The sequence below is a fragment of the Phyllostomus discolor genome, chromosome 13 (assembly GCF_004126475.2).
Source record: "Phyllostomus discolor isolate MPI-MPIP mPhyDis1 chromosome 13, mPhyDis1.pri.v3, whole genome shotgun sequence".
NCBI lineage: Eukaryota > Metazoa > Chordata > Mammalia > Chiroptera > Phyllostomidae > Phyllostomus > Phyllostomus discolor.
In genome coordinates this window covers 21,817,769-21,844,698 of record NC_040915.2, presented here as the reverse complement: position 1 = coordinate 21,844,698, position 26,930 = coordinate 21,817,769, and the positions used below count along the sequence as shown (strand labels likewise).

Here is a 26,930-nt window from a genome sequence, read left to right as displayed (position 1 = left end):
CAGAACTCACAGCTGGGAGAGGTAATGAGCTCCCTGGAATGAGAGGTGTGCAACCAAAGACTCATTTGCCAGGTAAGCTGCAGAGAGACTGCAAGTCCCGGTGGGAGAGAGGGAATCAGACAGGACGGCTGCAGAGCTGTGTTCAGCGCCGTGGGGCAGGAACCATCTCACTTCCCTCCATGTCCTCCACGCCTGGAAAAGGGAAGGTGTAGGGTCTCCACTGTGTGTGGGCACCAGAAACAAGCAAATGAATGCATCTATAATGAAGAAAGTGTGCCAACGAGAGAGAGAGAGAAAGAGAGAGAGAGAGAGTCTAATTCTTCTCCTCGCCCCTTAAAACACAGGTTCCCAACACAGGGAGCAGCATGGGAGCATGTTGGGACATCTGGGGAGCCAGAGCAGAGAGGCACCACATAAAATATGGCAAAACTAAGCAGAGACGCGTGTTACCTCCACTTCGCAGACAGACAGGGAAAGCTCGGAGAGGCTGTCGCTTATGGAGGGAGTCACGGTTAATGACAACGAGAAGAATTACCTTTTATGGAGGGCTTTCTCTGCTAAACGCTCTCCATCAGCTTTCTCTCATTTAGTCCCCATAACAACCCCGTGAGGTAGGAGTTATTATTATCTCCCTCTTTTCAAAGAGGAAACTGAGGCTCAGATGAAGTCACTCCGCCAAGGTTGCAGAGCTAGGGCAGCCGGGCCTCGGGGGGAGGGACGGTGGCAGCTGTCTCTGGGACCTGTAGTGTGGGCAAGGACCGTGGGCGAGGACACTGGCCCACGAGCGGAGAGACAGGGGCCCTTTCCCTGTCCCCTCATGGTCTCCGTGTGTCCTCGGCAAATACCACCTATCTCGGGTCTCAGCTGATGATCCCGGCGTAAAACTGAGAAGGGAGGGGGAGATGGGCCTGATTTCTCAGCAACTTTCCAGCCGTCATTTTCCATGACTCGATTCCCCACCGTGAGTTCTGGGCCACAAACCAGTTGGCTTCCTCCCTCCCTGCTCCTGAGACAGAGAGCTGGCAGGAGGGGATGATCCGCCCCAATTCTCCCACCTCCTTTTCCCTCCTCCTCCTCCCGGGCTGGGACACACCTACTCCAACTTTCTCAGCAGCCTCATCGGAGAGCGCCTTCCTGCTCTCTCTCTGCACCTCCCTCCTGAGCCTGTCAGCCCCGTGCTAGCGGAAGGGGCTCCAGCCCAGCGGCCCAGCCGGGGGCACCCTCCCCTACCTGAAGGGCACAGGTAAGAACTGCTGGAGGGTGGGAAGATGGGGGAGGGGGTGCCAAGCTAACCCATTCTTGTGCCTTGTCCCAGAGAAGGCGGGCTTTGGGACTCCTGGAAAGCGGGGACAGAACCAGGGCATGGCTGAGGCAGGCACGGAGGGTTAGGACAGGTACACCTGGGCCTTGGCTCAGTGTACCCTCATTCAGGGTACACTGAATGAAGCCAGAGATGTAGCCAGCCTGAGCCTTGGGCCTGGGGATTGGGGCTCAGCAAGGGACGGGCTAGGACTTTGATCCCATGGAGGAGCAAGGTCATATTTGCACGAATGGAAAATTGGACTCTTGTCCCTGGAAGGATGAAATGCCCTGCTTGGGCTTTCTGGGGATGAGCCTTCAGGGGGATGTGAGGGCCATTTTCCCTGTGCTTTGGGGGAAGTGCTGGCACCAAAGGACAGAGAGGTGCTGGTTGCTCTTGTGGGTCCAGAGGGCCAGGCAGTGCCACCTGGTAGGAGGAGGAACAGCCGGCGGGAGAGTCAGATAAGCTGGCCAGCACTGGCTCTCCTGCGACTCTTTAGCGGCACCTGATTAGAAGAAGCTCAGCTTTCCTGGCTATAAAATGGGGGTGCTTGTGGTCTCCAAGGGCTGTGTAAAAGCTGCCAGTCTTCCAGGCACTAGAGGCAACCCTGGGGTATGGTTGGGGGAGGGGAGCAGCTCTGCTCCCTGTCCTGGGGGACGCAGGGATCTGATGTGCATCTTCAGGAGCAGGGGAGCTGGAGCTCGTGCAACACTGGGCTGAGCCACCCGGCCAGAGTGCAGCCCACCCACCGCTGGGGGGCGGGGGTGCTGCCTGCCCCAGAGTGGGGTCTGCGGAGGGCTCAGAAAGGCTGCCTCTGTCCCTAGAGCTGACGCCTGGGCTCCAGAGTGGGGGCGGGTAGAGAAGCAGGCTCCGGACTCCAGTGTTTCTGGTTCCTCGGCTGGTTTTACAGATGGGGAGCGGAGCCCCGGGCAGGTCAGCAGCGCCCTCCCCGCAGGACGGTACTAACAGCTGTTATTCCGGCTGATATGCCCAGTGCTCTCTGCGCCGGAGCCTGCGCCTGAGTGTGCCTTTGAAAGTTCTGAGTTTTCAAAGCAGGCGAGGTGAAAGGAGAATTTCACTACCTGTGTCTCTGTGACTCACAGGCTCTGTGGCCTAGGACAACGAATGCCTCTTTGGACTGATTTCCCTGCTTATAAAATAAAGGTGGTTGGATGATTAAGATCAGTCATTAATCGATTCACGCCGACAAGCCTGTTGGGTAGGCAAAACAGGAATGATTGCATTTTGCAGGCGAGGAACCCAGAGGGCAAAGCGTCCTGTGGTCAGTTAGCGGCAAGCCTGGGTTTCCCCAGGAATAGGGGTCACTGAAGCACAGGTTCCCCTTCTGGCAGCAAGGTCCATGACGTCAGTCAGCCAGCAGGAGGGGAACAGAGGGGCCCCCTCTTCCCTGAGCATCCCAGGGGAATAGCTGGAGGGAGTGAAGTTCTCCCTGGGATTCCTCGCTGGTTCCGTGACTCTCAGTGGCCTCCTCAGGGACTCGGGGAAGCAGACACAGAGGGACACTGACATTCTCCATCGCTGCGAGTCAGCTGTGCCTGGGCTTCCTGTGGCCTCGAGGGGCCGCCAGGCTCCCTCCACGCCCAAGCTGCCCTGCACCTGGCCCCTGTGAGCGGGAACACCACCTCCACTCCCTGCGCCCTCTTCTCTGAGTGCAACTGAACTCACCTCGGCCTGGAAATTCTCCTTTCAGCTGCCACAGGACAGACCATGGCACCGGCTCCGCAGCCGGCCAGGCGGGGTCAGGTGGGACAGACTGGGAGGCAGGCGATAAGCCTGAGAGAAAGCCAGTGTGAGCTGGGGGCAATGAGGCTGCTACACGCAGGGACCTACCTGAACTCTCTACATGGGCCCTGCCTGTTGGATTTCTTCAGGACTGGACAGGCAGAGCCTCTGGAAGCTTCCTGTGCTTCCCGGGTCCCCGGCACAAGCTAAGCTAGCTCTGAACTTCAATACCACTATTTCTATGACTAGTGGTACTAATGCTTACAATGTTTATAATGCTTACTAATGTTTACAATGGGGGTCCCTAGACCCCCCCACTGCACAAAGAAAAGTGTGGGTCCAAATCCTGCAGAGTATTTGTTGTGTGACCTGGGCCACAACATCTCTGAAGCTCAGCCTTCTCCTTTGAAAAATGGGGCTGGTAATAGTCCTTTTCTCCGAGAACTGATGTGAGAATCAGTTGAGGTGACCCACTGATGCCCGGGGCCTTATTTACTATGTTCACGGTCCTCAACAGGGTTGTCTGTTATTCCTCTGGAAGAGAGATCACCCACAGCACCCCGAAGTACTCCTTCCTAAGACAAATCACAGTTGGCATTTTAGTTATTTGTATACTTTTTGTTTGGCATTGTCTCTCCTACTGAGTGCCGCTCACTGCCCTAGTGCTTGTGTCTAGCCCACGGCCTGGCACGTACAAGAAGCTCACTGCGTATCTGCTGCGAGAATGAATGAATCTTCACTTCTAAGTCACACATGAGAACGGCCACTCAGAGGAACCAAGCATCAGCCCCACCCAATCACAGACAGGAGTCAGGAGGGGAAGGGGCCCTGGAGACGATCGAGTCAGGCAGATGGAGACGCTGGGGCCTCACCAGGCAAGACCGATAACTTGACCGAGGTCACACAGCCAGTGAGCGGCAGGGCAGGACCACTAGCCAGACCTCCTCACTTTCCTCTGCCTCTCTCTGCCTAGCCCAGGTAATACAACCCCGTTTTCTCCATGGGTGGTCAGGCTTGGAGGCTAGAAAATTGTCCCCACAGACCCTGGAGGCAATTTGGGATCAACAACAAGCTTTTGCTGCCCTTCAGAGGACAGGGGACATTAATCAGACCCTTTGCCCAACACCCACCAACACAGATATACACACACTCGCACACACGTGTGCACATACCACGGCATACCGCTGCCAGTGAGTCGGCAGGTGTCTGCCGCTGCACAACTGGAGGGGTCCTCGGGAGGTCCTTGAAATCTACTTTCAAGAATTATTGGCACCATTTTACAGGTGAAACCACAGATTGTGTATTACCTGCCTAAGTTCAATAGCCAGTTTGTGCTGGTGTCCTGGGTCGGTGTGTCATTTCTGGGAGCCATTCTGGGCGTGGGATTTCAGTGTTGGAAAGAAAAGCTGATTTCCGGAGCCTCTCTGTGCACCTGTCGCCAGGTTAGACTGTCTCACCTGTGCCTTCTCTTTACTCCGCACAACCGCCCCGCAGGCCGTTTGTCACTGTCCTCTGTGTCTTCTTTCTGCTGTCGCTATTGCTGTTTTCAGTGTAGAGACAAACAGAGACTCAGAGAAGCTGAGCCACTTCCTGTCAGTCACACAGCTTTGGTTTTCTCACAAACACTCAGTTCCATGGACACCGAGTGAGCAATTAACAATGCATTGGGCCCCCAGACTTTATTCGCAGTTGGCTTGGAGGCAGGCCCGTGAGTGGATGGTTTAAATGCCTTGAGGTCAGTAGTAAAACAGACGCAAACTCAGGCTGGAGTGGGGCCCAGAAACCAGTTATAGAATCAATGAAATCTTCTTGGAGGAACTGTCCCTGGCCACCAGTCTGGACGGCTGAATAAGGCTTCAGCGAGGAAAAGGCGACTCAGGGAGAGAGAGCAGCATGAGCAAGGGCGGTTCAAAGAGAACAGCTGGGTGCGACCAGGTCGCTGAGGGCCCTGTGTGCCAGGCCAAGGGGTATGGCTTTTTTAAAAAACATCATTTATATGCAATTTTTTATTAATGGGAAATGATAGAAATACATGAATGCATGCAGAGTAGTATTTTTAAAACCCCATCACCCAGCTTCAACAATTAGGTTTCCTCTGTACCCCCACAGATCCTTGCCTCCCCAGATTATTTTGAAGTGTATCTCAGTATATAATTTTATCTAGAAATAGTTCCATGTATATCTTTAAAACATAGGACTTCAGAAAACCATCATAGGAGCGTGGCTTGTATCGTGTAGATGCCGGAGGACTGTGTTGAGAGAGTTTAAGCCAAAGAGCACTCTGGCTGGGTGTGTGTGGCTGGGGGGTGCAGCACGGATTTAAGGGGGGTCGGGGTAGAAGGTTAAGATGTGTCATTTCACCCTTGGACAAATGCAGGGCCTGATACTCTAGCATTACTCATTGATTAGCAAATTATTTCCTAAAATCCATCTCTTCTGGAAAGAGGGGATGCCTTAAGCATTTCCCAGGTTGGAGCCTGCAGAGGAGAGAAGTCCCTCCCTGCCCCACTTCCTGCTGAGTCTTTTTCCATTCCTCAGACTGGCGTGGCCCCTGAGAGGGGGGAGGCGACAGTGAGGTGGCTGCCCCCTGGCTGGGGGCAGGGAGCCCACCCTGGAGAGCTCTCCAGTTCCCGGCTCCCGTTCAGCTCCAGCGCCCACAGTAGTTGGCCTCAGAGCAAGCACAGCAGGACTGAACATGCCAGCCACGGGGTAACGTCAGCGTGTGTGTGCGTGTCGGCCTGTGTGCGCTCGCAGGTCCCAGGCCAGAGCTGCTTGCTGTCTCTCCTTGCAGCATCCCCTTCCCTCTGGGGTCCTTCCAACAAATGCGAGGCGAGATGCCACAAAGTGCATCCTTTTAGACCTTTAGAAGTTTGGCCTTGGGAAGGAGCAGAGCATAATATTAGTAGGGCATCATGGTTGGGCATGTGAGCTCTGTCCCGACTGCCACTTCCTGCCTCTGCGACCTCGGGCACATCGTTTCTGCTCCCCGGGGGGTATAGGGGTGCCTCATGCTCCCTGCCTCACAGGGCTGCCCTGTGTCAACACACGGAAGGCTCTTAGCACGGTAACCACTCCACGGTAAGAGCTCACTGAACGTTAGCTGCTTTGTAGACTTGGGGGCTCCTGAAATCGTAGGAATTGACTCAGAGAACCATAGCATCTTGGAAAATTTTAAATCCTAGAACCTCAAACTTCTGGAAGCGCAACATTAGAAGAACCCCATTTGATCCCTAGTCTAGTGCTCTACTCTGTGCAAAGATTCCTCGTACAGTGTCTCTGACAGGCGTCAGCCTGATTTTGTTTTTTTTTTTTTTTTTCATTTTGTAAATATTTGAAATCAGATTGCATCAATTTAACTTACAGCTTGATGAAGTTTTACCAAGTGAGTGCAAACACTGGCTAGCCAGCAACCAGAGAGAAAAGCAGGCATCACCAGTCCCCCAAGAGCCCCCCGTCCTGGCACCCTTTGCCAGTCGGGAACCCCACCCCAAGTGCAGCTGAACGCCTGTCCCAGAACTACCCAGCCAGCCGGGCTCTTCTCGAATCCTTCTTGGGGGGTGTGTACCGTCATTAGGAGAACCCTAATTATAAAAGAGGCTCAGTGAGTTAATTTGGAAGTTGCTAAATTAATCTTCACCTTGCAATTGTTTTGTTTTCACTGTTATATTTTAGGGGGAACCTCGTTTAGAGCTGAGCTTCCCAAATGCCCAGAAGTGTCATTAAAAATACAGAGTTTTCAGCCCTATCCCAGGTCTACAAAAGGAAAGTGTGAGGGCTGGGTGGAGTCAGGGAACCTGTCGTTCTGCAAGCTCCACGGGAACTCTAGGGGAGGTCCAGCTGGGTCTGAGGATGACTGGACGAGCGGTTCAGAGCTCAGGCTCAGCTCAGACAGACTGCTTGTTCCAACCACGCTCCACACTTCCTGGCCATTGACTCTGGACAGGGCATTTGGACTGTCTGACCCTCAGTTTTTTCATCTGTAAAGTGGGGATGAGATAATAGTTCCCACTTCCTTGGGTCCATCCCCAGGGAAGGCGCTCACTAAGCGACAGCATGGCCGTTACTGAGAACAGCCCATCTGCAGCACAGCCCAGGAGTGTGGGGTTCGAGGTCGGAGCCCCAGCTGGGCCACTTGCCGGCAGGATGATGTTCGTTAAGTCTTTTGACCCCACCCCTCTCTGGGTCTCCACTTCCCCATGCTCTCCTTAGAGGGTCTTGGAGGGAATCAAACCAGAAAATGAACCAGAAAACTGCTCTTGGGACAGAAACACGTTGCAGGAAGTGACCCCCAAAGAGCTGGAACTCAGCTGGACCTGGGAACCCAGTGGACAGTGGGCTTGCCGCCGTGCTCGCGGCTCCGCGGAGGCCGGCCGGGTCGGGGTGGGGAAGGGGAACCGCTGAGCCTCCGGTTTTCCGCAGCCCTGGTGTGCCCTGGCGCACCTCCCACGCTTCTTGGGTTTTGAGAACCGTCTCCTTCCTGGTTCCCGGGGCGGGAGGAGTCCAGGATCCCGCAGCTCTGAAAGCCTGTGCGAGTGGCCAGTCAGAGACTTTTACTATGGAAATGTCTTCCCTCTCATTGCAAGTCCTCTTTGAAGTCCTTTCCTCGAATTTTTAGGGAACTTTTAAATAAAGTATAATATCCACACCGAAAAGGGCACAAATCCTAAGTGTACAGCCCAATGACCTTTCCAAAAACGAACCAGCTCCCAGATAAGGAAACAGCACTCACCGCCGCTCTGTAAACGCCTTTGTCATCACCCTCCGGTCCCCCCCACCCCCGCCCCGCCCCGCCCCGCCCAGAAGAACTGTATTCTAATCTAATCCATGGGTTGTGCCTGTTTTTAAACCGCATCCTGTTGAAATAGCACAGTGTGTATTCTTTCATATGTGGCTGCTTTTGCCCCACATTGCATGTGTAGGGCTCATCTGCACGGACGCCCGGAGCAACACTTCATTTTCTTTGCTGTGTAGTACTCCACTGTACACCGTACCACACTTCGCTTACCCACCTGCTCTCGGTGGGCATCTGGGTTGTCCCCAGTGGGGGGCTCTGAGAAGCAGTGCTGCTCTGGACGTTCTCGTGTGAATCTTGGTGAGGGCAGCGTGCACACACGTCCGTCCGTTGGGCATGTACCTGGGAGTGGGATTGCTGGGTCACGCACAAGGTATGTGGAGGTTCAGTTCTATTCACTGCAAAGAGAGCATGGTCGAGTCTCCTGTGGGGCCGAGTCTCTCTCTGGGAGACAGACAGACCCGTCTGCAGGAAGATAAACTGTCGCCTCAGGGGTTTGCGGTGCCGATGAACAGGGAGATTGGCAGACTCGGAGACTCCCAGGTGAAAGTCAGGTGCGAGAATCGGATCTGGAGCTTTCCCCCTCCTGTTTCTTGTACTTGACTGGAGAGATAACCTCGCGTCCGCTTTGCCTGAGGGTTAGTGTTCCCCTGAGAGTGGTCAGGGGACCGCCTACAGGAAAAAACGTGCACCACGAACCCACGGCAGCCCTACTAAATTGTAAATCGGGCTTCTCGAGGATGAAGCTGTGATTGTTAACACACTGCCATTTGAGAAACACGTCTCTAGCCCAAAAACGTCATGAAAATTGTGGTCGGTTTCCTAACTTCCCACCCCCTCTCCACCGGGGCCTAGGAGAGGGCCGCCTATGGGATGTCAGCTTTGAAATAAGGCAGGACAAAATGCAAGATTGTGAAGAAAGAGACGCCCTTTTCCAGCAGCTCCCAAACACCAGTCGCACTAAACTCACCCCCAGGAGCTTGTTAAACATCTATCCCTGAGCCCCACCCCTAAAGATTTTGATTCAGTAGATCTGCGGTGGGGCTGGAAATATGTGTTTTTAACCCCCACCCCCTTAGGGGGTTCCCAACGGTGGGAACCACTGGTTCAGGTCAGTGGCCAGCCCTGTTGGTGAGAACACAGCCTGGCTGAGTTCTGCACCTATGGCTGGGTGGAGCACAGAGTTACCTTGGGTAAGAAAACTGGTGTGCACAGAGCCCAGGGGGCTTAAATGTGTGTGGACAGAACCCAGAGGGTTTAAATGTGGAACCTGGGTCTCCCTGGAGCCCACCACTGGAGGATCGTTTGCATCTCATTAGTACGAACCCTGATGCTCCCAAATCATCCCTAACTCCTCTGGTGCCTCTGGCCCTCAGTCAGGCTGGGCCTGCAAACTGCAAGACCGGGTGCCTCAGATGGCGGATCGGCCTGTCTTGCCCCACTGTTGGAAGCCGCTCCTCACCTGCCCAGGCCTGCCTGCCTGCCTGCCTGCCTGCTGGCTTTGAGACCCTACACTGTTGTGCTCAGAGGGGACTGGCCTTGGACGGGAAAACAGTGCAGCTGGACCAGGCCAGGACAGCGGGATGGGACTGAGAGGGAGAACTGGAGATGAAGCCTTTGCTGAGAATCTGTGTCTGCTGATGTTCGAGAATCCATCACTGTATGATCCTGGCGTGGGGGAGGGATCCTACAGCCCTCCCTCTTCCCAAGTGCTCTTTCTCACCTGAGGGCACAGGGAGGCAGGCCAGGGAACTGTTAGACACATGGGTGATCTGAGGTTTAACCCTGGCTTGCCCATATACTAGCTTTGTGAACTTGGAGGTTAGGTAACCTTTCTGAGTCTCATTTATCCCCACCTGCAAAATGAGGATAATTATAGGGTTGCTGTAAAGGAGCTTAAAAGCGACAATGCACACCAAGGGCCCACCACAGGCCCTGGCACATAGTAAATGTTCAATAAACGTCAGCTGTGAGGTGTGTCTGTGCCTCTGTAAGCATTTCACAGTCCCCAAACCTCGCCATCGTCAGGGCAGCATTTGACAACAGCTCAGTGGAGGATTATTCAGTAAGATAGGAGAGCAGGGACTAGCCTTAATTCCCAGAGGGACAAGTGGAAGCCCCATAAAAAGAGGACATGTGTACACCACGACAGTCACCATGTGAGGGCTCACGTGCTCGGCCTCATGCCGACTGTTCATCTTCACTGATCCTCACAGCAGCCTGGTGACTACCTTCCTCAGTTTATATACAAAGAGGCTGAGGCTTGGTCGGGTTCTATGATTTGCTCAAGGTTGAGCCCAGCAATGGGCCAAAGCAGGACTCAGAGCAGGCTGCCTTACTCTGGAGCCTGAGCAGGTGGCCTTGGTGTTATGTGGCCCTGACTGTAACCTCCTCACCCCCAGGGTGCCCGGGCCAGATGCAGACCCGGCTGGGAGTGGCCATGGGTGGCTGGTAGTCTCATGCGCAAGCAGCTAGCAGGGACTTTGGTCCCATAGCCAGCTAAGGGGAACAGGGTTCGCCTCTCTGGTGCCCAAGGGCCAGCAAGCTCCCTGGAAAGCAAGGGTGTGTTGTCCTAGACACAGAGGGGGCTATACTGAATGGCCTCATTTTACAGATCATGTAAGATGAGGCCCAGAGCGGTCAACTAAGGGCAGTACAAAAGAGCTCAGGAAACCCACGTCGTCGTAGGGTGTGTATGACATGTCTCTATCTCCTGCTTTCCTGCCCATCCTCTTCTCCTGGCTTCGTGCCCACCTGCCACCCCTCACACTCAGAATGAGATCATATCTGTGACCTCTCTGCACCCACAGGGTGACAGGGATAGCAATTATGGTCTTAATGCTGCATAAGCTATGGCTTGAGCTTTACTACAAATCGTTGCAAGGAGAGGGGGAATGTCACAAATACCACAGGTGTGTGTGCGCACAGGTGTGTCTGCGTAGAGGGAGCTCCTGCCAGGGGCCGCTGGGGCATGGGCGGCGGTCCGTACTCATGCAGAGAATAGCTCCCTCATCCCACGCATATTTCTGAATACATATTGTAATAGTTGATAACGTTACTATAATTATTACAATAGTAATAGTAATATCTAATGCTGGTGATAACATTAACTACTTTCTGTGTTCCTGGCACCTTTGCTAAATGCTTTCCATGCATAAGCTCACTAAGTCCCCCAGTGAGCTGAGCACTGTTAGCCCCTTGTCACAAATGGGGAAACTGAGGCTAAGACAGAGGAAGCAAAGCCCCTAGACAACACAGAGACAAGATTGAGGGCAGGTCTGACCCTGAAACCTGACTCCTCCCCACCCCCCTGGCTACTGAGTAGAAGGACCGTGGAATCGTGGGATCCCGAGGAGCCCATGGCCTGGGAGAGAAGCTGGGGCAGGGGAAGCGATTTGGCTAGTGCAAAGCACCCAGGACGGGGAGCCTGGGTTCTGGTTCTAGTGATTCGAGGATTTCACATCCAGTGCCACAGCCGTCTCTCCTCTGTCCCCTGTGCAGCCACCATGCAGACCCCGCCATGGGGCCCACCCCACTGCCAGTCTCTTCTTTGGCCGCCTGACAGGCCCCGGGTTACCTCCCCGACATCCCGCCCCAGGGCCTTTACACTGCCTATGCCTATTTCTTCTACCTGGAAGGAACTCTTCCTCAAGACGGCTTTGTGGACCTTTCCCTGCTCACATGTCACCTTGTCATGTAGGGTCCCCCACCCCCCCTTTCCAAAATGGCATTCCCCACACGTCACTCTTTAACCTTGCCTTGCATGATTTTTCTGCATAGCACTTTTTGCGTCCGATAAAGTGTGTATTTTTTATTCTCTCTCTGCCACTAGAATGCCATCCCCACAAGCAGTGGCCTTTTCTGTCTCGTTCTCTGTTCTAGAATGCCTGTCACAGGGTGAGCCCCCACTAAAACGGGATTAAATAAACTGATGAATGACTTTGGCAGAGGAGACCCAATAACAAAAGACTTCTCATCATCTTCTACTTCATCCCTTTTCCTTCCCAAAGCCCAGGCTCCTGGAGGATTTTTGTTTCCTCCAAATGTCCACCACCCAGAGTCACGTGATGGCTTTCAAGGGCCCTGGGCATTTTATCTTTTGCAGGTCCCTTCCTCTATCAGAAAATATTAGAAATGTTTTTTTGACAATATTGGTATAAAGATGAATATATTATTATATATGAAAACATTTCCTTCAATTGAAATGTTTGTCTTCTTTCTTCTGAATTTAAGAGAAATTTGGATGGGTCCCTGAAAGTACTGTGGGCCCTGAGTATGCCCCTAAACCTACCGGATGGGTGGACTTGGAGTCCCCCTCCAATCCCATGCATCCTTGGTTCCTCTGCCATGCTGTCCAGAGCTGAGCTGGCCAATACGGTGACCACTAGTCACATGTGGCTCTGTGAATTAAAGTTAACTAAGATTACAAACTCACTTGTTCAGTCGCACCAGCCACGTATCCAATACTCAACAGCTACATGTGGCCGGTGGTTCCCGCCTGCACAGCTCAGTTATAGGACGTTTCCTTCGCCGTGGAAGGTTCTGCTGGAGACGCTGCTCTAGGGAATCCGCTCCAGCGACTCCAGCCTCCCGAGGCTCTCTTCCTGGAGTGCGGGTTCCTATTCTGGGACGGTACTTACACCCGCCGCCTACCGGGTGGGTGAGCCTGGGCAGAGCTTCAGATTCTTGGTGCCTCAGCTTCTCATTTACAAAATGAGAATAACTACAGGTGTCATACTGCGGTGAGGCTGGTCCAGTGACTGACCTGAACCGAGTGTGTTCCAGTCCTGGGCTTTCGCCACGCATTGGCGCATTCGGCCTTCTGAACAACTCCACGAGAGAGCTGTTTGAGACTCTGTCGTTTCCCGGGACCAGAGAAGTTAGATAGCTGCCCACGGTTGCACGGCTGGTGAGTGATAGACAGAGCTGGGATTTGAAGCAAGGTCTGCCTGACTCAGAGCCCACTTTTTCCCTATTAATTCTACCCAGTACTGTGTGTCGTGCCCGAAGACCAAGTGAGGTAACGCATGAAGACGTTCTTTGAAAATTTACAGGTTACTACTACACAGACACAGGACAGTATAATTTTTGTCACGTGTACTAGAGTACTGGTAAAGAAGGGGACCCCAGTCCCAGCTCCCTTTCACCCATGCTCTAAGTGAAAAGACTTCCTTTTCAGCCGTTTCTTTTCCTTCTAATCCCAGGCTTGTGCACGCCTGGCTTCTCCAGACAGCTCTGCTAAGGCAGCCTCAGTCTGTAGGTGCTGTGGCCGCCACTCGCCAGGCCATTATTGGGCTAATAAGGTGTTATTCTGCGTCTCTCCTCCCTGTGCGTTCGCCTATCACATGATCTGTCTTCCCTACAGCCCTGGGAAGTAGGTAGGAGTAGCTGTTATTACCTGCACTTTACAGACAAGGAAACTGAGGCTCACAGGAGGTTCTGTGGGCTTCCCAAGGTCACACGGTGCACCAAGGGCCCAAGCCACTGGCCCTTTGCTGGCCCATATTCATTTCTTTCACTTGTTTTGTTACGTGAGAACCTAGTAGTGGCTGCTGCCTACACACCAGCAAAGGGCTCCAGTGCTCATCCAAGGCTCTCGGAAGTGAACCAAGCCTTCCTACCCACACTGAGTTCTAGTCGGCCCAAACCAACAGAGCTGGCGTTCGAACCCGGTCCACACCAGAGTGGGAGTGGAAGCCCCTCCCTTTGGATCTGATGTCAGATTACTCTTCCCCTCATACAGTTCTGTTCTAGTCCTGCTTCTTCTCAAAAACTTTCAATGGCTCCCTGCTTTCCCCTAAGGGGGAAATTTATTTCAGTAGCTAAAGACTTCCTGTCTAGCAGCTACCTGGAATGTCACCATTGTTTCACTTGTGATTTTAATTCCGGTTCAAAGGTGCAATCCCTCCTAATCCCTGGCCACCACACCACCACCTTTAAGCTTTTGTGACCAACAGAATACGTTCCGGGTTCCTTCTCGAGAGGCACGACAGCTGGCCCCGACACTGGGTGCCTGGTGCGGATGCAGCGACAGGGAGGAGAGTGAGGCCAGAAAACACATACTGAGGTCCCCAAGTCCACGGTCATTTTCCCTTTAGATTTTGGGGGGAGGGTGGACATTCTCCAGTCCGGAGGAATGACCCTAGTGGCTCTCTCTTTTGTGAAAGGCTTTCTGAACTTTAAAAAAATATCTTATGTTATTGCTTCTCCCCAGAGCACGCAGGTTTAGGAACTCTGGCTGTCTCTGTCCAGTTCAGCCACCACCTTCCTGGGTGGCCTCGGGTGTGCCATTCCCATCTCAGTCTCCCTTGTCTTAGACGGGGGAGTGAAAGGGCACGTGTGTGTCCTGGGAGTATCACGTGGGTTATTAGTTAACACCTGCGTTGTGCCCAAGGAAGGGGCAGTGTGGGGCCGAGCGGGAGAATGTCTTCGCCGACCTGTGCCTAGGTACTCCTGCAAGTGACTGGGAGGAATTTCACCCTCGGGACCAAAGCCTAGCATTTTGAACGAATCGGGTAGGAGCTTCTTCGGTGTGAAGTTCAATTTGGCTTTGAATCCCTCCAAGCACCTGTGGTTCCACGTGGGAGGGACAGAATTGGTCAGAGCCACAGATGTCTAGAACTGAAATGCCGGGTCACCGCACAGGGGCCCACTGTCACAAACGCAGATCACAGGGCTCTAGAATCATCACACCCAGCACACCCAGCCATGGATCTTGGAGCTTTTTAACAACAACAGCACACAGAAGAGCAGAACCCCACTTCTCAGGTTGTGGGTGGGGGGCAGGGTGCTCTTAGAGGCCTTCTAGCCCAGTTTTTCCACCTGTGCTTCCCAGGGGATAAGGGACAAGCCCGGGCCAGGGTCCTAGGCCTCCAACCCTGCTTCTAGTAGTGCGGTTCTGCTTTGATCTCTTCATGGATTGCGCTTCTAGGTGAGATTTCATGAGGGAAAAAGAGGTTCTGCCCCTGAAGGCAACAGAGGGGTTTGAAGTCACTGATCCATCCCAGCCCCTTCCTCCGACACACACATGTCACTACAGATGAGGAAAGAGGTCCACACAAGGCTTCGGTGACAGCTTTGACCAAGGCCACACAAGAAAAAGCGACTTTAGATCTAGGTCTCCCAAAAGCCAGGTCAGCTCACTACACTGATGACTGAACAAGCGTTGGTGAGTGCGCAACCCCGATGCACAGGCACAGGGAGTCCCTTTGCTGCCTTAGAGAGCTCATTCGGGGACTCTAGGCTCACACAGGCCAAAGACCTGTACCTGCATAAGTTCGAAGGGGCTTTAGAGCTCTACTCATCTCCCCCAAGGGCAAATGTCCCCCTAGAGTAGCACATCCTTCACAGGTGGCCACCTAGACCATGCTTGGATGCTCCTGGTGACGGGGAACTCTCCACAGTGAGAGGGCTTGCACTTGAGATCACCAACCAAGAAAACAGGGAAGGTCTCAGAGCACTGTGCCTCCCAGCTCTGCACAGACTGTCACCATTGACTTGGGTTAAAACACGGATGTGACAACCGCCAGTTGGAACATCAGGATCTGGAGACACTGGAGCGGTGGGCTGAAACACATGGTGAAATTATCCGCGGTCTCACTGAAGTCCTGCAGCGGTTAGTCCCAGAAAGTCGGTCCGCACAGGAACGGTGAGAACACACCTGAGAGCCTTCATTATCCTCATGCTCAAGAGTCCATAGTGTGAGTCAGCAGCTAGAAAGCAACAGTACTTGGTATTTGTTGAAAACTGGGCGCGAACTGTGTTCGCATTTGTGTCCATTGACTCATTGCATTATCAAAATGGCAGTCTGAAGTAGGGACATTGGGGATCAGAGAAGGTAAGCCATTTGCGTAACGTCACACAGCCAGACCCACTTTCTGCCATCTTCCCCTGTCTTTGAAACGGGGTTGGGAGTGACAAGAGAGCAGAGTTGGAAGCACACGCACCCTAAATGAGTCTATTCATGACCTCCCACACCCGTGCTGGCTCACACCAGGGCACGTACAAGCCTCACCGCTACCAGTTTATTCACTCACATCACATTCATCCTGTCAAGTAGACACACACAACTACTGTGCCCACACGATTATTCAGAACTTGCCTCCTAAGCGCATGCGTGTGTGTGTGTGTGTGTGTGCCCTCTCGCAAACGTGCACATCCACCCACATGCCGACCTCTCCCCAGGCCTGGGGAGCCGAGAGCGTGAGGCCCCACCCCAGGCAAGCGCCTGCTCGCAGCTTCCCAGAACAGCCTGTGGCTGGGCCAGCAAGCTTAGACTCGACCGGAGACCAGTGGCTTCCTGCTGTGCCAGGGCGCAGGCTGGTCCTTATCAGGGGACACCGCTCTCACCCCAGCTTGAGGCTTTGGTTCTGCCTTGCCTTTGAAAACTAACAATAACTAATATTTAGTGAGTGCTTTTCTATGGGCCAGGCACTGTGCTTACTTAGTACATTGATATGCACGATCTTTTAATTTTTTGCCTCTTTTTAAATTTTTAAAATTTGAAATGTACTTTTATTTTTTTTCTCTTTTTCAAATTGTTGCTCAAGTACATTTGTCTCCATCCCCCCCTACCACCACTCCCACCCACCCCAGCCATCCCCCCCTCCCACCCTCGATCCTTCCCCCCTTTGGCTTTGTCCATGAGTCCTTTATGCATGTTCCTTGACGGCCTTCCCCCCTTTCTTCCCCCATTATTCCCTCCCCTCCTCTCTGGTTACTGTCAGTTTGTTCTTTATTTCACTGTCTCTGACTACATTTTGCTTGCTTGTTTGTTTTGTTGACTAGGTTCCACTTACAGGTGAGATCAATGTGCAGGATCTTATCCAGTAATTACAAAACCCCTAGAAAGCAGTGTTCTTAGTAGCCTCATCTTACTGATGAAAAAATTAAAGTTCAGAGATGTTGAGTGACTCGCCCAATGTGACACAGTTAGCAAGTAGTGGAGCTGGGGCTTGAACCCTGACAGCTGGATTCATGTGGCCGCAGCTTCTCCTTCTGGCAGCACGGTCAGGAGGAAAGAACCTGGCTTTGGGTCTTACCATGTGACCTTGGGCAAATCCCTTTCTTTCTTTAAGGCTATTTTTCCAGCTTCAAAAAGTAAGGGATGAACACTGAAAGTTTCTTTCAGCTTTCATTCTGCCACTACTTTTCCCAAGTCCAGATGCTTGCCTTTTTCAACTAGTGTTTATGTGCCAGCCACTGATCTAGGCGCTAGGGACTCACTTGTGAACCAGAGACACCAAGCACCCGTCTTCAGGGAGCCTTGCACTAAACACGGGGTTCAGTGCAAGAGACAGTCATTAAATAAATAAATGGGAACATGCTGTGTGGTGACAATTGCTATGGAGAAAATGGAGTGATGCGATAAAGAAGGGTTAGGAGGCGACATCTGAGTGGAAAACTGGATGACAAGAAGGAGCCAGCCGTGTGAGAATCTTAAGCGGAGGGAAACAGCAAGTGCAAAGGCCCTGTGGCAGATCCCCGCTCGGTATGTTTGCAGAGAAGAAAGGAGCCCTGTGTCTGCAGCTTGCTGAACAATGGGGAGGGTGCTGGGAGGTATCATTGGAGAAGCAGGCAGGGCCCAGGTGGCACGGGGCCTTCCTGGATGTGGTAAGGAGCTTGGATTTTAATTTAAATGCTATAGGAAGCTGCCCAGCTGGGTGGCTCAGTTGGTTGAAGCATCGTTCCGTACACTGAAAGGTTGCGGGTTTAATCCCCAGTCAGGGCACATATCTAGGTTGCGGGTTCAATCCCTGATTGAGGCATGTACAGGAAGCAACAGATTGATGTTTCTCTCACATCAATCTCTTTCTCTCTCTCTCTCCATTCTTCTCTCTCTAAAATCAATAAACATATCCTCAAGTGAAGATTAAAATAATAATAATAATAAATGCCATGGGAAGCCACTGGAAAATTTTAAGCAGGAAAGTGATACAAACTGACTTATGATTTCTAAGGTGTCTCTAAATAGCGGTCCCAGGTGGTGAGCTGGAAGGGTGTCTCAGGGAGCCCAGCGTGCCTCCGCACCCTGCAAACCTGTTCACTAGCCTGGACCTGGAGCCAGGAAACAAATGTCAAGACACAGGCCCCCCCTCCACAAACTAGTGGCCAGGTCTGCAGGTCCCACAGCGTGAATACAGCCATGAGCACCAAACTGCCCCCCCAAAGGTGCATTCCCTTTGCATGGGATCCCCCTCCAGGGAGACTCCACCCCTGCTCTGTTCCCTCCAGTCCATCTGAACGGCTCCCCCACTCTGTAAGCCATCTGTGCAGCTGCTCGGCAGGGCGTCTTGTCGGGGCCTGCCTGACACGGGCACTGACCTGGCGAACAGGAAGCTCTCCGCACAGCGGGGCAGGGAGAGCTGGAGGCTGCGTGCACCCCGGGCTCGCTAGGCTGCGCATGGTGTGAATGGACCTGGGGCTGGGGTAAGGACTCATTTTCCCTCCGGGCTTCAATTTTCCAAACCCAATGCTATCCTGGGGGTAGGGTTCGAATAACTCGGGGCCCCCTCCTGCTTGCAGAGGACTGTGTCAGGGATGCTGCCGCAGGCTGGCTCCACTGGGGTGCAGCAGTAAGGAAGGAGAGTAGGGGAGCAGGAAGGGTAGATAACAGATGGTGCTCTTTCTGTTACTGGCCTTAGGGCCCCAGGTGTAGAATCTGCCTCCCTCCTGCCCTCTCTTTCCCAAGGTGCCTGGGCTTAGGGCCCCACCAGCAGAATCTTAAGTGAGGAACCATAGTAGGGAGGCCAGAGGATGGGGCATATTTCAATGCTTTTCTGCCACGGGCCTTCAGATCCCACAGCAGGCTGCCTTTCCCATGCCGGCCTCCATCCCGCCTTCCACCCTCGCTGGCTGCCTTAAAGAACCTGCGTTCAGTTCCCTCAAAACTCCGGACAGACAAGGATCCAACCCCCTCTTTTCCCTTTCCCCCTGCTCTGGATGTTTAACTCTTCCCTGCCTTTGAAGAGCAAGGCAACTGGAAAAACAAGTCTTGCCTGTTTCATCCAGGAATGCTCATGCATCTGGCTGGCGGCCACCGGGCTCCTTGGAGTCAAGACTCCCCTGAGTGGGCAGGCATCAGCTTCTAGGAGGCCCCTTTTGGCAAGCGACTCTGCCCTCCTCCCTGCCCTGTCCTGTCCTTGGCCCTGATTGCCTCACCTTTTGAGCCAGGCTTGGGTTCAGGGACAAGCCCTGTGGGAAACAGCAGGGCAGAGCAGGGGGGCAGCAGTGAGTGTCGAGGGGCAGAGCATTAGGCTGTTTGACAAATCCCAGGGACCCGTCCTCACCGGGCCACCCACCACGGGACTTGGGGCAAGACGCTTCCCCACTCTGGGGCCCTACTTCCCCATCTGGGCACAAGGAGTGGGGTCAGAACCCCATCAACCCTAAGGTCCCTGTCAGCTCTGACATCCCGGGAGCTGAGGAGTTCAAGGTCACACGGTGAGCCAGAGTCAGTTGCTGCAAGACCCTGAGCAGTTCCCTTCCCTCTGTGACACTTCGTTTCCTATTACTAATAATAGCTAATAGTGAGTTAAAACTTACTGTGCGCCAGGCACCCTGCCAGGCCATTTACTTTGTCATTTCATCTAATTTTCACAACAATCCAAGGCGGTAGATGATAGTCTTACGCCCATTCTATAGAAGAAGAGATTGAGGCTCCTAGAGGTTAAATGACATGCCCAGAAAGTCACCCACTAGTAAATGGTGAAACCAGGGTGGATGGCCAGGCAGCCTGATGCCAGGCCTGTGACCGTGGTCACTTGGCTTTTTTGCAGCCCTTACACATGCTGACGCACTTCAGTCTGGCTGGGGCTCAGCCCTGCTGCAAGGGTCTTGTAGGAATTACTCAGAGACAGATTGCTAAGCTGGCTGGAAGACCTTACCATCACTGGGGAGCCACTGAAGGTTTTTGGGAAAAGCAGGGAGGGGGGCAGGACTGGGTGGGATCTGCCAGGTGCCCTGGAGAGGGCATTGAAACTGGTTGGTTATTGTTACTCTTCAAACACAGGGTTTCTGGATCTCAGCACTGCTGACATTTGGGGCCAGCTCATTCTTTGTTGTGGGGGGCTGTCCTGTGCATGGAGGGTGTTTAGCAGCCTCCCTGGCCTCTACCCCCTCAATGACATTAGCACCCTCACCTTCAAGCTGGGACAGCTGGAATACCTTTTGACATGGCCAATGTCCCCGGAGGGGCATAGTCACCCCTGGTTAGGAACTACAGCCATGGAAATCACTTTTCCCTAACTTGCACCCCCCCCTTTTTTTTTTTTGCTCAGGATTTCTGGAGTTTTTCCACCATGAATATTGTCTTGTTGGGTTTTGTCACTTTCTTGCTCCACTGTGCAACCTGTGACAAGCCCCTAGAAGGGGTCCTCTCCGCTGCTGCCTGGCACTTCACATCCCCCCTTTACAATGCGACCATCTATGAAAACTCTGCTCCCAAGACCTACGTGGAGAGCCCCGTGAAAATGGGCATTTACATCGCCGAGCCCCAGTGGGCAGTGAGGTACCGGATCATCTCTGGAGACGTGGCCAACGTGTTCAAAACGGAGGAGTACGTGGTGGGCAACTTCTGCTTTCTGAGAATCAGGACAAAGAGCAGCAACACGGCCCTTCTGAACCGGGAGGTGCGAGACAGCTACACCCTCATCATCCAAGCCACGGAGAAGACCTTGGAGCTGGAAGCTCTCACCCGGGTGGTGGTCCACATCCTGGACCAGAATGACCTGAAGCCCCTCTTCTCCCCGCCTTCATACCGGGTCACCATCTCTGAGGACATGCCCCTCAAGAGCCCCATCTGCAAGGTGACCGCCACAGATGCTGACCTGGGCCAGAACGCCGAGTTCTATTATGCCTTTAACACGAGGTCGGAGCTCTTTGCCATCCATCCCACCAGTGGTGTGGTCACATTGGCTAGGAAGCTCAATGTCACCTGGAGAGGGAAGTATGAACTCCAGGTGCTGGCTGTGGACCGCATGCGGAAAATCTCGGAGGGCAATGGGTTTGGCAATTTGGCCGCACTGGTCATCCATGTGGAGCCTGCCCTCAGGAAGCCCCCAGCCATCACCTCTGTGGTGGTGGCCCCGCCAGACAGCAGTGAGGCTGCCACCTATGCCACTGTGGTGATAGGTGCAAACGGCTCGGGTGCTGAAGTGGACTCACTGGAAATTGTGGACGGGGATCCTGGGAAGTACTTCAAGGCCATCAAGTCCTATGCCAGGAGCAGTGAGTTCAGTGTGGTGTCTGTCAAAGACATCAACTGGCTGGAGCACCTTCATGGATTCAACCTCAGCCTGCAGGCCAGGAGTGGGGGCAGTCCTTCTTCTTATTCCCAGATCAGGGGCTTTCACCTGCCCCCTTCCAAACTGGCTTCCCTCCAGTTTGAGCAGGCTGTTTACAGAGTACAGCTTAGCGAGTTTTCCCCTCCTGGGAGCCGTGTGGTGATGGTGAAAGTAACCAGAGCCGTCCCCAACCTGCAGTATGTTCTAAAGCCGTCCTCGGAGAGCGCGGGGTTTAAACTCAATGCTCACACTGGGCTCATCACCACCACGAAGCTCATGGACTTCCATGACCGAGCCCACTACCAGCTGCACATCAAAACGTCCCCCGGCCTGGCCTCCACCACTGTGGTCATCGACATCGTGGACTGTAACAACCATGCCCCCCTCTTCAGCAGGCCTTCCTACGCTGGCACCTTCGATGAGAACATCCCCCCAGGCTCCAGTGTGTTGATGGTTACCGCCACAGACCTGGATCATGGCGAGAACGGTTATGTCACCTATTCCATCGCTCATCCAAAAGATGTGCCCTTCTCTATCGACCCTTACCTGGGGGTCATCTCCACCTCCAAACCCATGGACTACGAGCTCATGAAAAGAATTTACACCTTCCAGGTACGGGCCTCCGATTGGGGGTCCCCATTTCGCCAGGAAAAGGAAGTATCTGTTTCTCTTAGCCTCAATAACTTGAACGACAACAAACCAATGTTTGAGGAGGTCAACTGCACTGGCTCTATCCGCGAAGACTGGCCAGTGCACAAGTCAGTGCTGACCGTGTCGGCGATAGACGTGGATGAGCTCCAGAACCTAAAATATGAGTTTGTGTCAGGCAACGAACTGGGGTATTTTGATCTAAATCATTTCTCTGGAGTGATATCCCTCAAACGCTCTCTTATAAATCATACTACTGGTCTACCCATCCATTATTCCCTGAAAATTACAGCCTCGGATGGGAAATACTATGCCTCGCCCACGACTTTGAATCTTACTATAGTGAAGGACCTTCATTCTGAGGTTCCTATAACATGTGATAAAACAGGGGCCCTGAAACATTTCACAAAGACCATTCTGCACTCGGTTGGGCTTCCGAACCAGGACTCCAACGATGAGGACTTCACTTCCTTAAGTGAATATCAGATCAATCATCACACCCCACAGTTTGCGGACCACTTCCCACAGTCCATTGACATCCTTGAGCATGCCCCTCTCAACACCTCCCTGGCCCGCCTGGCAGCCACTGACCCTGACACTGGTTTCAATGGCAAACTGGTCTATGTGATTGCAGATGGCAATGAAGAAGGGTGCTTTGACATTGAGCTGGAGACAGGGCTGCTCACTGTAGTTGCCCCCTTGGACTACGAAGCCACCAGTTTCTACATCCTCAATGTGACAGTGTATGACCTGGGCACGCCCCAGAAGTCCTCCTGGAAGCTGCTGACAGTGCATGTGAAAGACTGGAATGACAATGCACCCAGATTTCCACCTGGTGGGTACCAGATAACCATCTCGGAAGACACGGAAGTTGGAACCACAATTGCAGAGCTGAAAGCAAAAGATGCTGACTCGGATGACAATGGGAGGGTTCTCTACACCCTGCTGAGTCCCACAGAAAAGTTCTCCCTCCATCCCCTCACTGGGGAATTGGTGGTCACAGGACACCTGGACAGGGAAACAAAACCTCAGTACATACTCAAGGTGGAGGCCAGGGATCAGCCCAGGAAGGGCCACCAGCTCTTCTCTGTCACAGACCTTACCATCACATTGGAAGATGTCAATGACAACTCTCCCCAGTGCATCGCAGAACTCAGCAGCCTGAAGGTCCCAGAGGACCTGCCCCCAGGAACTATCCTAACATTTCTGGATGCCTTTGATCCTGACCTGGGCCCAGCGGGAGAAGTGCGACATGTCCTGTTAGATGATGCCCATGGGACCTTCCAGGTGGACCCGATGACGGGTGCCCTCACTCTGGAGAAAGAGCTGGACTTTGAGAGGAGGGCTGGATACAATCTCAGCCTGTGGGCCAGTGACAGTGGGAGGCCCCTGGCTCGCAGGACCCCCTGCCATGTGGAGGTGATAGTCCTGGATGTAAATGAGAATCTTCACCCTCCCCGATTTGCCTCCTTCGTGCACCAGGGCCAGGTGCTGGAGAACAGCCCCCCAGGAACCCAGGTGACAGTAGTTGCTGCCCACGATGATGACAGTGGCTTGGATGGGGAGCTCCAGTACTTCCTGCGGGATGGCACCAGTCTCACGGCCTTTAGCATCAACCAGGACACAGGTACCAGGAGGGGGTTGGGATGGGAGGGCCTGGTGCTGGGACAGGATGAGACCAAGGGAAGTCAGAGACTGCCCTGAAAGAAGTCAGACTGCAGGCTGAGAAGAAAAGCAATAAATAGGGACTCTCCTTTCTGCCCTTTTAATTTGATTCTTAATCTAATTTGTATCATGCTGGGGAGATATATATATACATGCACATATATATGCATGTGTGTGTGTATCCATTTAAGTCAAATCAACCACATCCCTATATGTGTGTATGTATATATGTACATGCATACATGCCATGTACTATATGTGTGTATGCACTGTATGTGTGCATGTGTGTATGCACACACACATATTATACATTTATACATATATTTACTATGTGTGTGTATATACTATATACTATATGTGTGTGTACATGTGCACGTGCATATATACTACGTGTGTGCACCCATACATATAGTATGTACATATGCATTATACATGTGCATACATATACACTATATACTATATGTGTGTGCCTGCAAATGCATATACTATTGTGTGTGCACATGTGCACATATATCACACATGTGCATGTATATATACTGTATGTATGTGCATGTATATATACTATACACATACATATATACATGCACACATATAAATATATGTTACATATATTTGTGTATAAAAGTAATACATTGTGGTTATAAATTTTTACATCTGCCATGTGAAATTAATGTTTCTCTGTGACCCATTTCTCCATAGAATATTTATTAACAATTTGTTCTATAATCTCCTACTAAAGTTTTCTTCTTTGAATCTAGTATATGATCACTGTTCACACTACTATTATAAAAACATAATACAATAGACATTAATTCTGAAACTTATTTTTTTCACATAACTCCAGGATATCTGATGTGTCAATACATATAAATCTTTGTCATTCCTTTTTAGTGGCTGCATTTCATTCCATCATATAGGTGTAACATCCTTGTTCACGTACTTTTACACATATGTATGAGTGTCTATAGGAAAAACCCCTAAAAATGCAGTTGTTGGGCTAAAGGGTAGGGCATGCTTTCTATGTTAATAGACGTTTCCAAATCGCCCTCCAACAAGGTGGAACCAACTTAGTTATTCCTTTCAAGCTTCACAGAAAATGAGTGCAATTCAGCAATCACTTACTGAGCGCCCTCACCTTGTGAGGTCCTGACACAGGCTCCTGGGGGAGGCCCCTGGTGAATAAAGATAGGTCGCTACCCTCGAGGAGTTGACAATCTGATGGGTGATTTCTTTCCCAGGTAAGGGGCAGGGTGACTGGTGAAAAGAGCATTAGACTGCGAGTCAGTCGGGACCCAGCGCTTCCGCCTATCGCTACACGATCTCGGTCAAGCCATGCTCTTTTCTTGGGCCTTTGTTTCCCCGCCTGTCAAAGCAATAGGCTCCTTCAGCTCTGACATGCTGGGGCTGTGAACACGGGCCCTGGCCTCTCACATAGGCCCTTCCCGCTGAGTGCGATCCATGAGAACCTAGGGTATAAGCCTCTTTTGCTCACTAACGGACCCTCAGCTTCTAGAAAAGTGCAGGCCCATAGCAAGCAATTTGTGGAGCTAAGTCTCCAAAATCATAAGGATAATGGAGAGGGCAAAAGCAATTTATTTGTCAAGTCCCTCACCCTTAACTTGTATCCAGAATACTTGAAGTTTGAAGGAATCCGTTTGAGGACAGCCGAGAGGAAATCCCTTAGAGGATGTGAAGTAAAGCAGTCAGCAGGACTTGGGTGGAAGTAGCCAGCAGAAAGTAGGTCGACTACCGCCGTCTTCTGGAAACCCTGCAGACGCCCATATGCCAGAGCCACGGCCGGGTGTAGCAGAGAAGGGCTCTGAGAGGTTCAACAGCAAGGATATGGATCCCCCACGTTTAACTCAGCAGCTCCCACACCATATTGCCAACAGTTTCTTTTTTTTAAGGTTCTATTTATTTATTTTTGAAAGAGCGGCAGGGAGGGAGAGAGAGAGAGAGAAATATAGACACATCAATTGGCTGCCTCTCACACACCCCCAACCGGGGACCTGGCCCACAACCCAGAGACATGCCCTGACTGAGAATTGAACCAGCGACCTTTCAGTTCCCAGCCAGCCCTCAATCCACTGAGCCACCCCGGCTGGGGCACCAGCAGTTTCTTTTTCCCATGGAATGCCCCTCTTTATATCCTTTCCAGAGAACACTTTGGGGAGTGTTAGGCAAGGTGAGTTCTAAAGCTACTTTGAGCTCTAAAGTATCTTGGGTTTGGTGATCAACTGTCCCTAGGAATCATTCAGACTCTGGCACCCCTGGATCGAGAATTTGTGTCCTGCTACTGGCTGACGGTACTGGCAGTGGATCGGGGCTCCGTACCCCTCTCTGCTGTAACTGAAGTCTACGTCGAGGTGCTAGATGTCAACGATAACCCACCCCGGATGCCCAGACCCGTGTTCTACCCGTCTGTGCCGGAGGACGCGCCCTTGCACACTTCTGTGCTTCAGCTGGATGCCTGGGACCCAGACTCCAGCTCCCAAGGGAAGCTGACCTTCAACATCACCAGTGGGAACCATATGGGGTTCTTTGTTATTCACCCTCTCACAGGTAAGGACCTCAGAAATCTGGGGGGGGATAGGATTCTTCAAAACAGTGCTTCTCAAAGTGTGGTCCCAGACCAGCATAGTAAGCAACACCTATGAGCTTGTTAGGAATTCACATTCTCAGGTCCCATCTTAGACCTACTGAATCAGAACTCAGGGTGGGGCCCAGAAATCTGTATTTTAACAAGATATCCAGCGGTTCTGATGGTGCTAAACTTGAGAACCACTGCTCAGCAAAGTCCATCTCTATGGGAAAATAAGATATGTCAGCTTTCTTCCCTTGAGGCCTAGGGATGCCAGCCAGTTAGTTGCCTGGGGCCCAATTGGCCACTCCCCTGAGTTACAAGCCAGACTTTCCTAACCCTAGTTCCAAAGTGATCGCCAGCCTGCCCACAGTGTGGTAGCACTAGAGACCCACTGCAGTGGAGTCAACCATCTCACAAACATCTACCCCGGGCCCAAGGCCATCTGGGTAAGGACGGTATGTGGCTCAGGGCATTCCAGAGGTCACCAGCTTGCAGCAGTGAGTCAGATGTAGCCCACACACGTGTTTTGTTTGGCTTGCACGAGCTTTAAACAGTGACTTTTTTTCAAGTTGTTGCCAACACTTAAAAATTAGGAAGTTCTACAAAACATTCCAGGTTTTTGGTTGTTCTTAAAAAACTAGAAGGTCTGGTAACACTTGACGCCCCAGTCCCCCATTCCCTTAGGACCTCAATTGCTTAGAGGCAACAGTAGCTCCCTATGTAGAGCAGGTGCATGTCCTCTGGTCCCCACAGTCCCTTCATTCCCGGCTGCATGACTGCCAGCTGCCCCCTGCATCCGTGCTACCTGCTCGGCTGCTGTTGGTGTTAGAATTTGAGAGCCGGTCCCCACTGTGCGGGTACTTCTTCACAGCTGCTGCATCTTCTTGGAAGATGAACAACAACCCTATTGCAGAG

General features: G+C 52.3%; 1 protein-coding gene across 2 annotated transcripts in view; it reads left to right on the top strand.

The window, feature by feature from the left end:
• Positions 1-1,014: 1,014 nt before the first annotated feature.
• FAT2 (FAT atypical cadherin 2) overlaps positions 1,015-26,930 on the top strand; it is a 70,706-nt gene continuing 44,790 nt past the window's right edge. The window contains exons 1-3 of one of the 2 annotated variants that reach the window (XM_036014631.1): positions 1,015-1,243; positions 20,114-23,393; positions 25,679-25,993. In XM_036014631.1, the coding sequence (XP_035870524.1) occupies positions 20,135-23,393; positions 25,679-25,993 (3,574 nt within the window). In that variant the 5' untranslated portion in view covers positions 1,015-1,243; positions 20,114-20,134. The remainder of the gene's footprint in view (positions 1,244-20,113; positions 23,394-25,678; positions 25,994-26,930) is intronic. The other variant, XM_028528041.2, reaches the window with a different exon arrangement.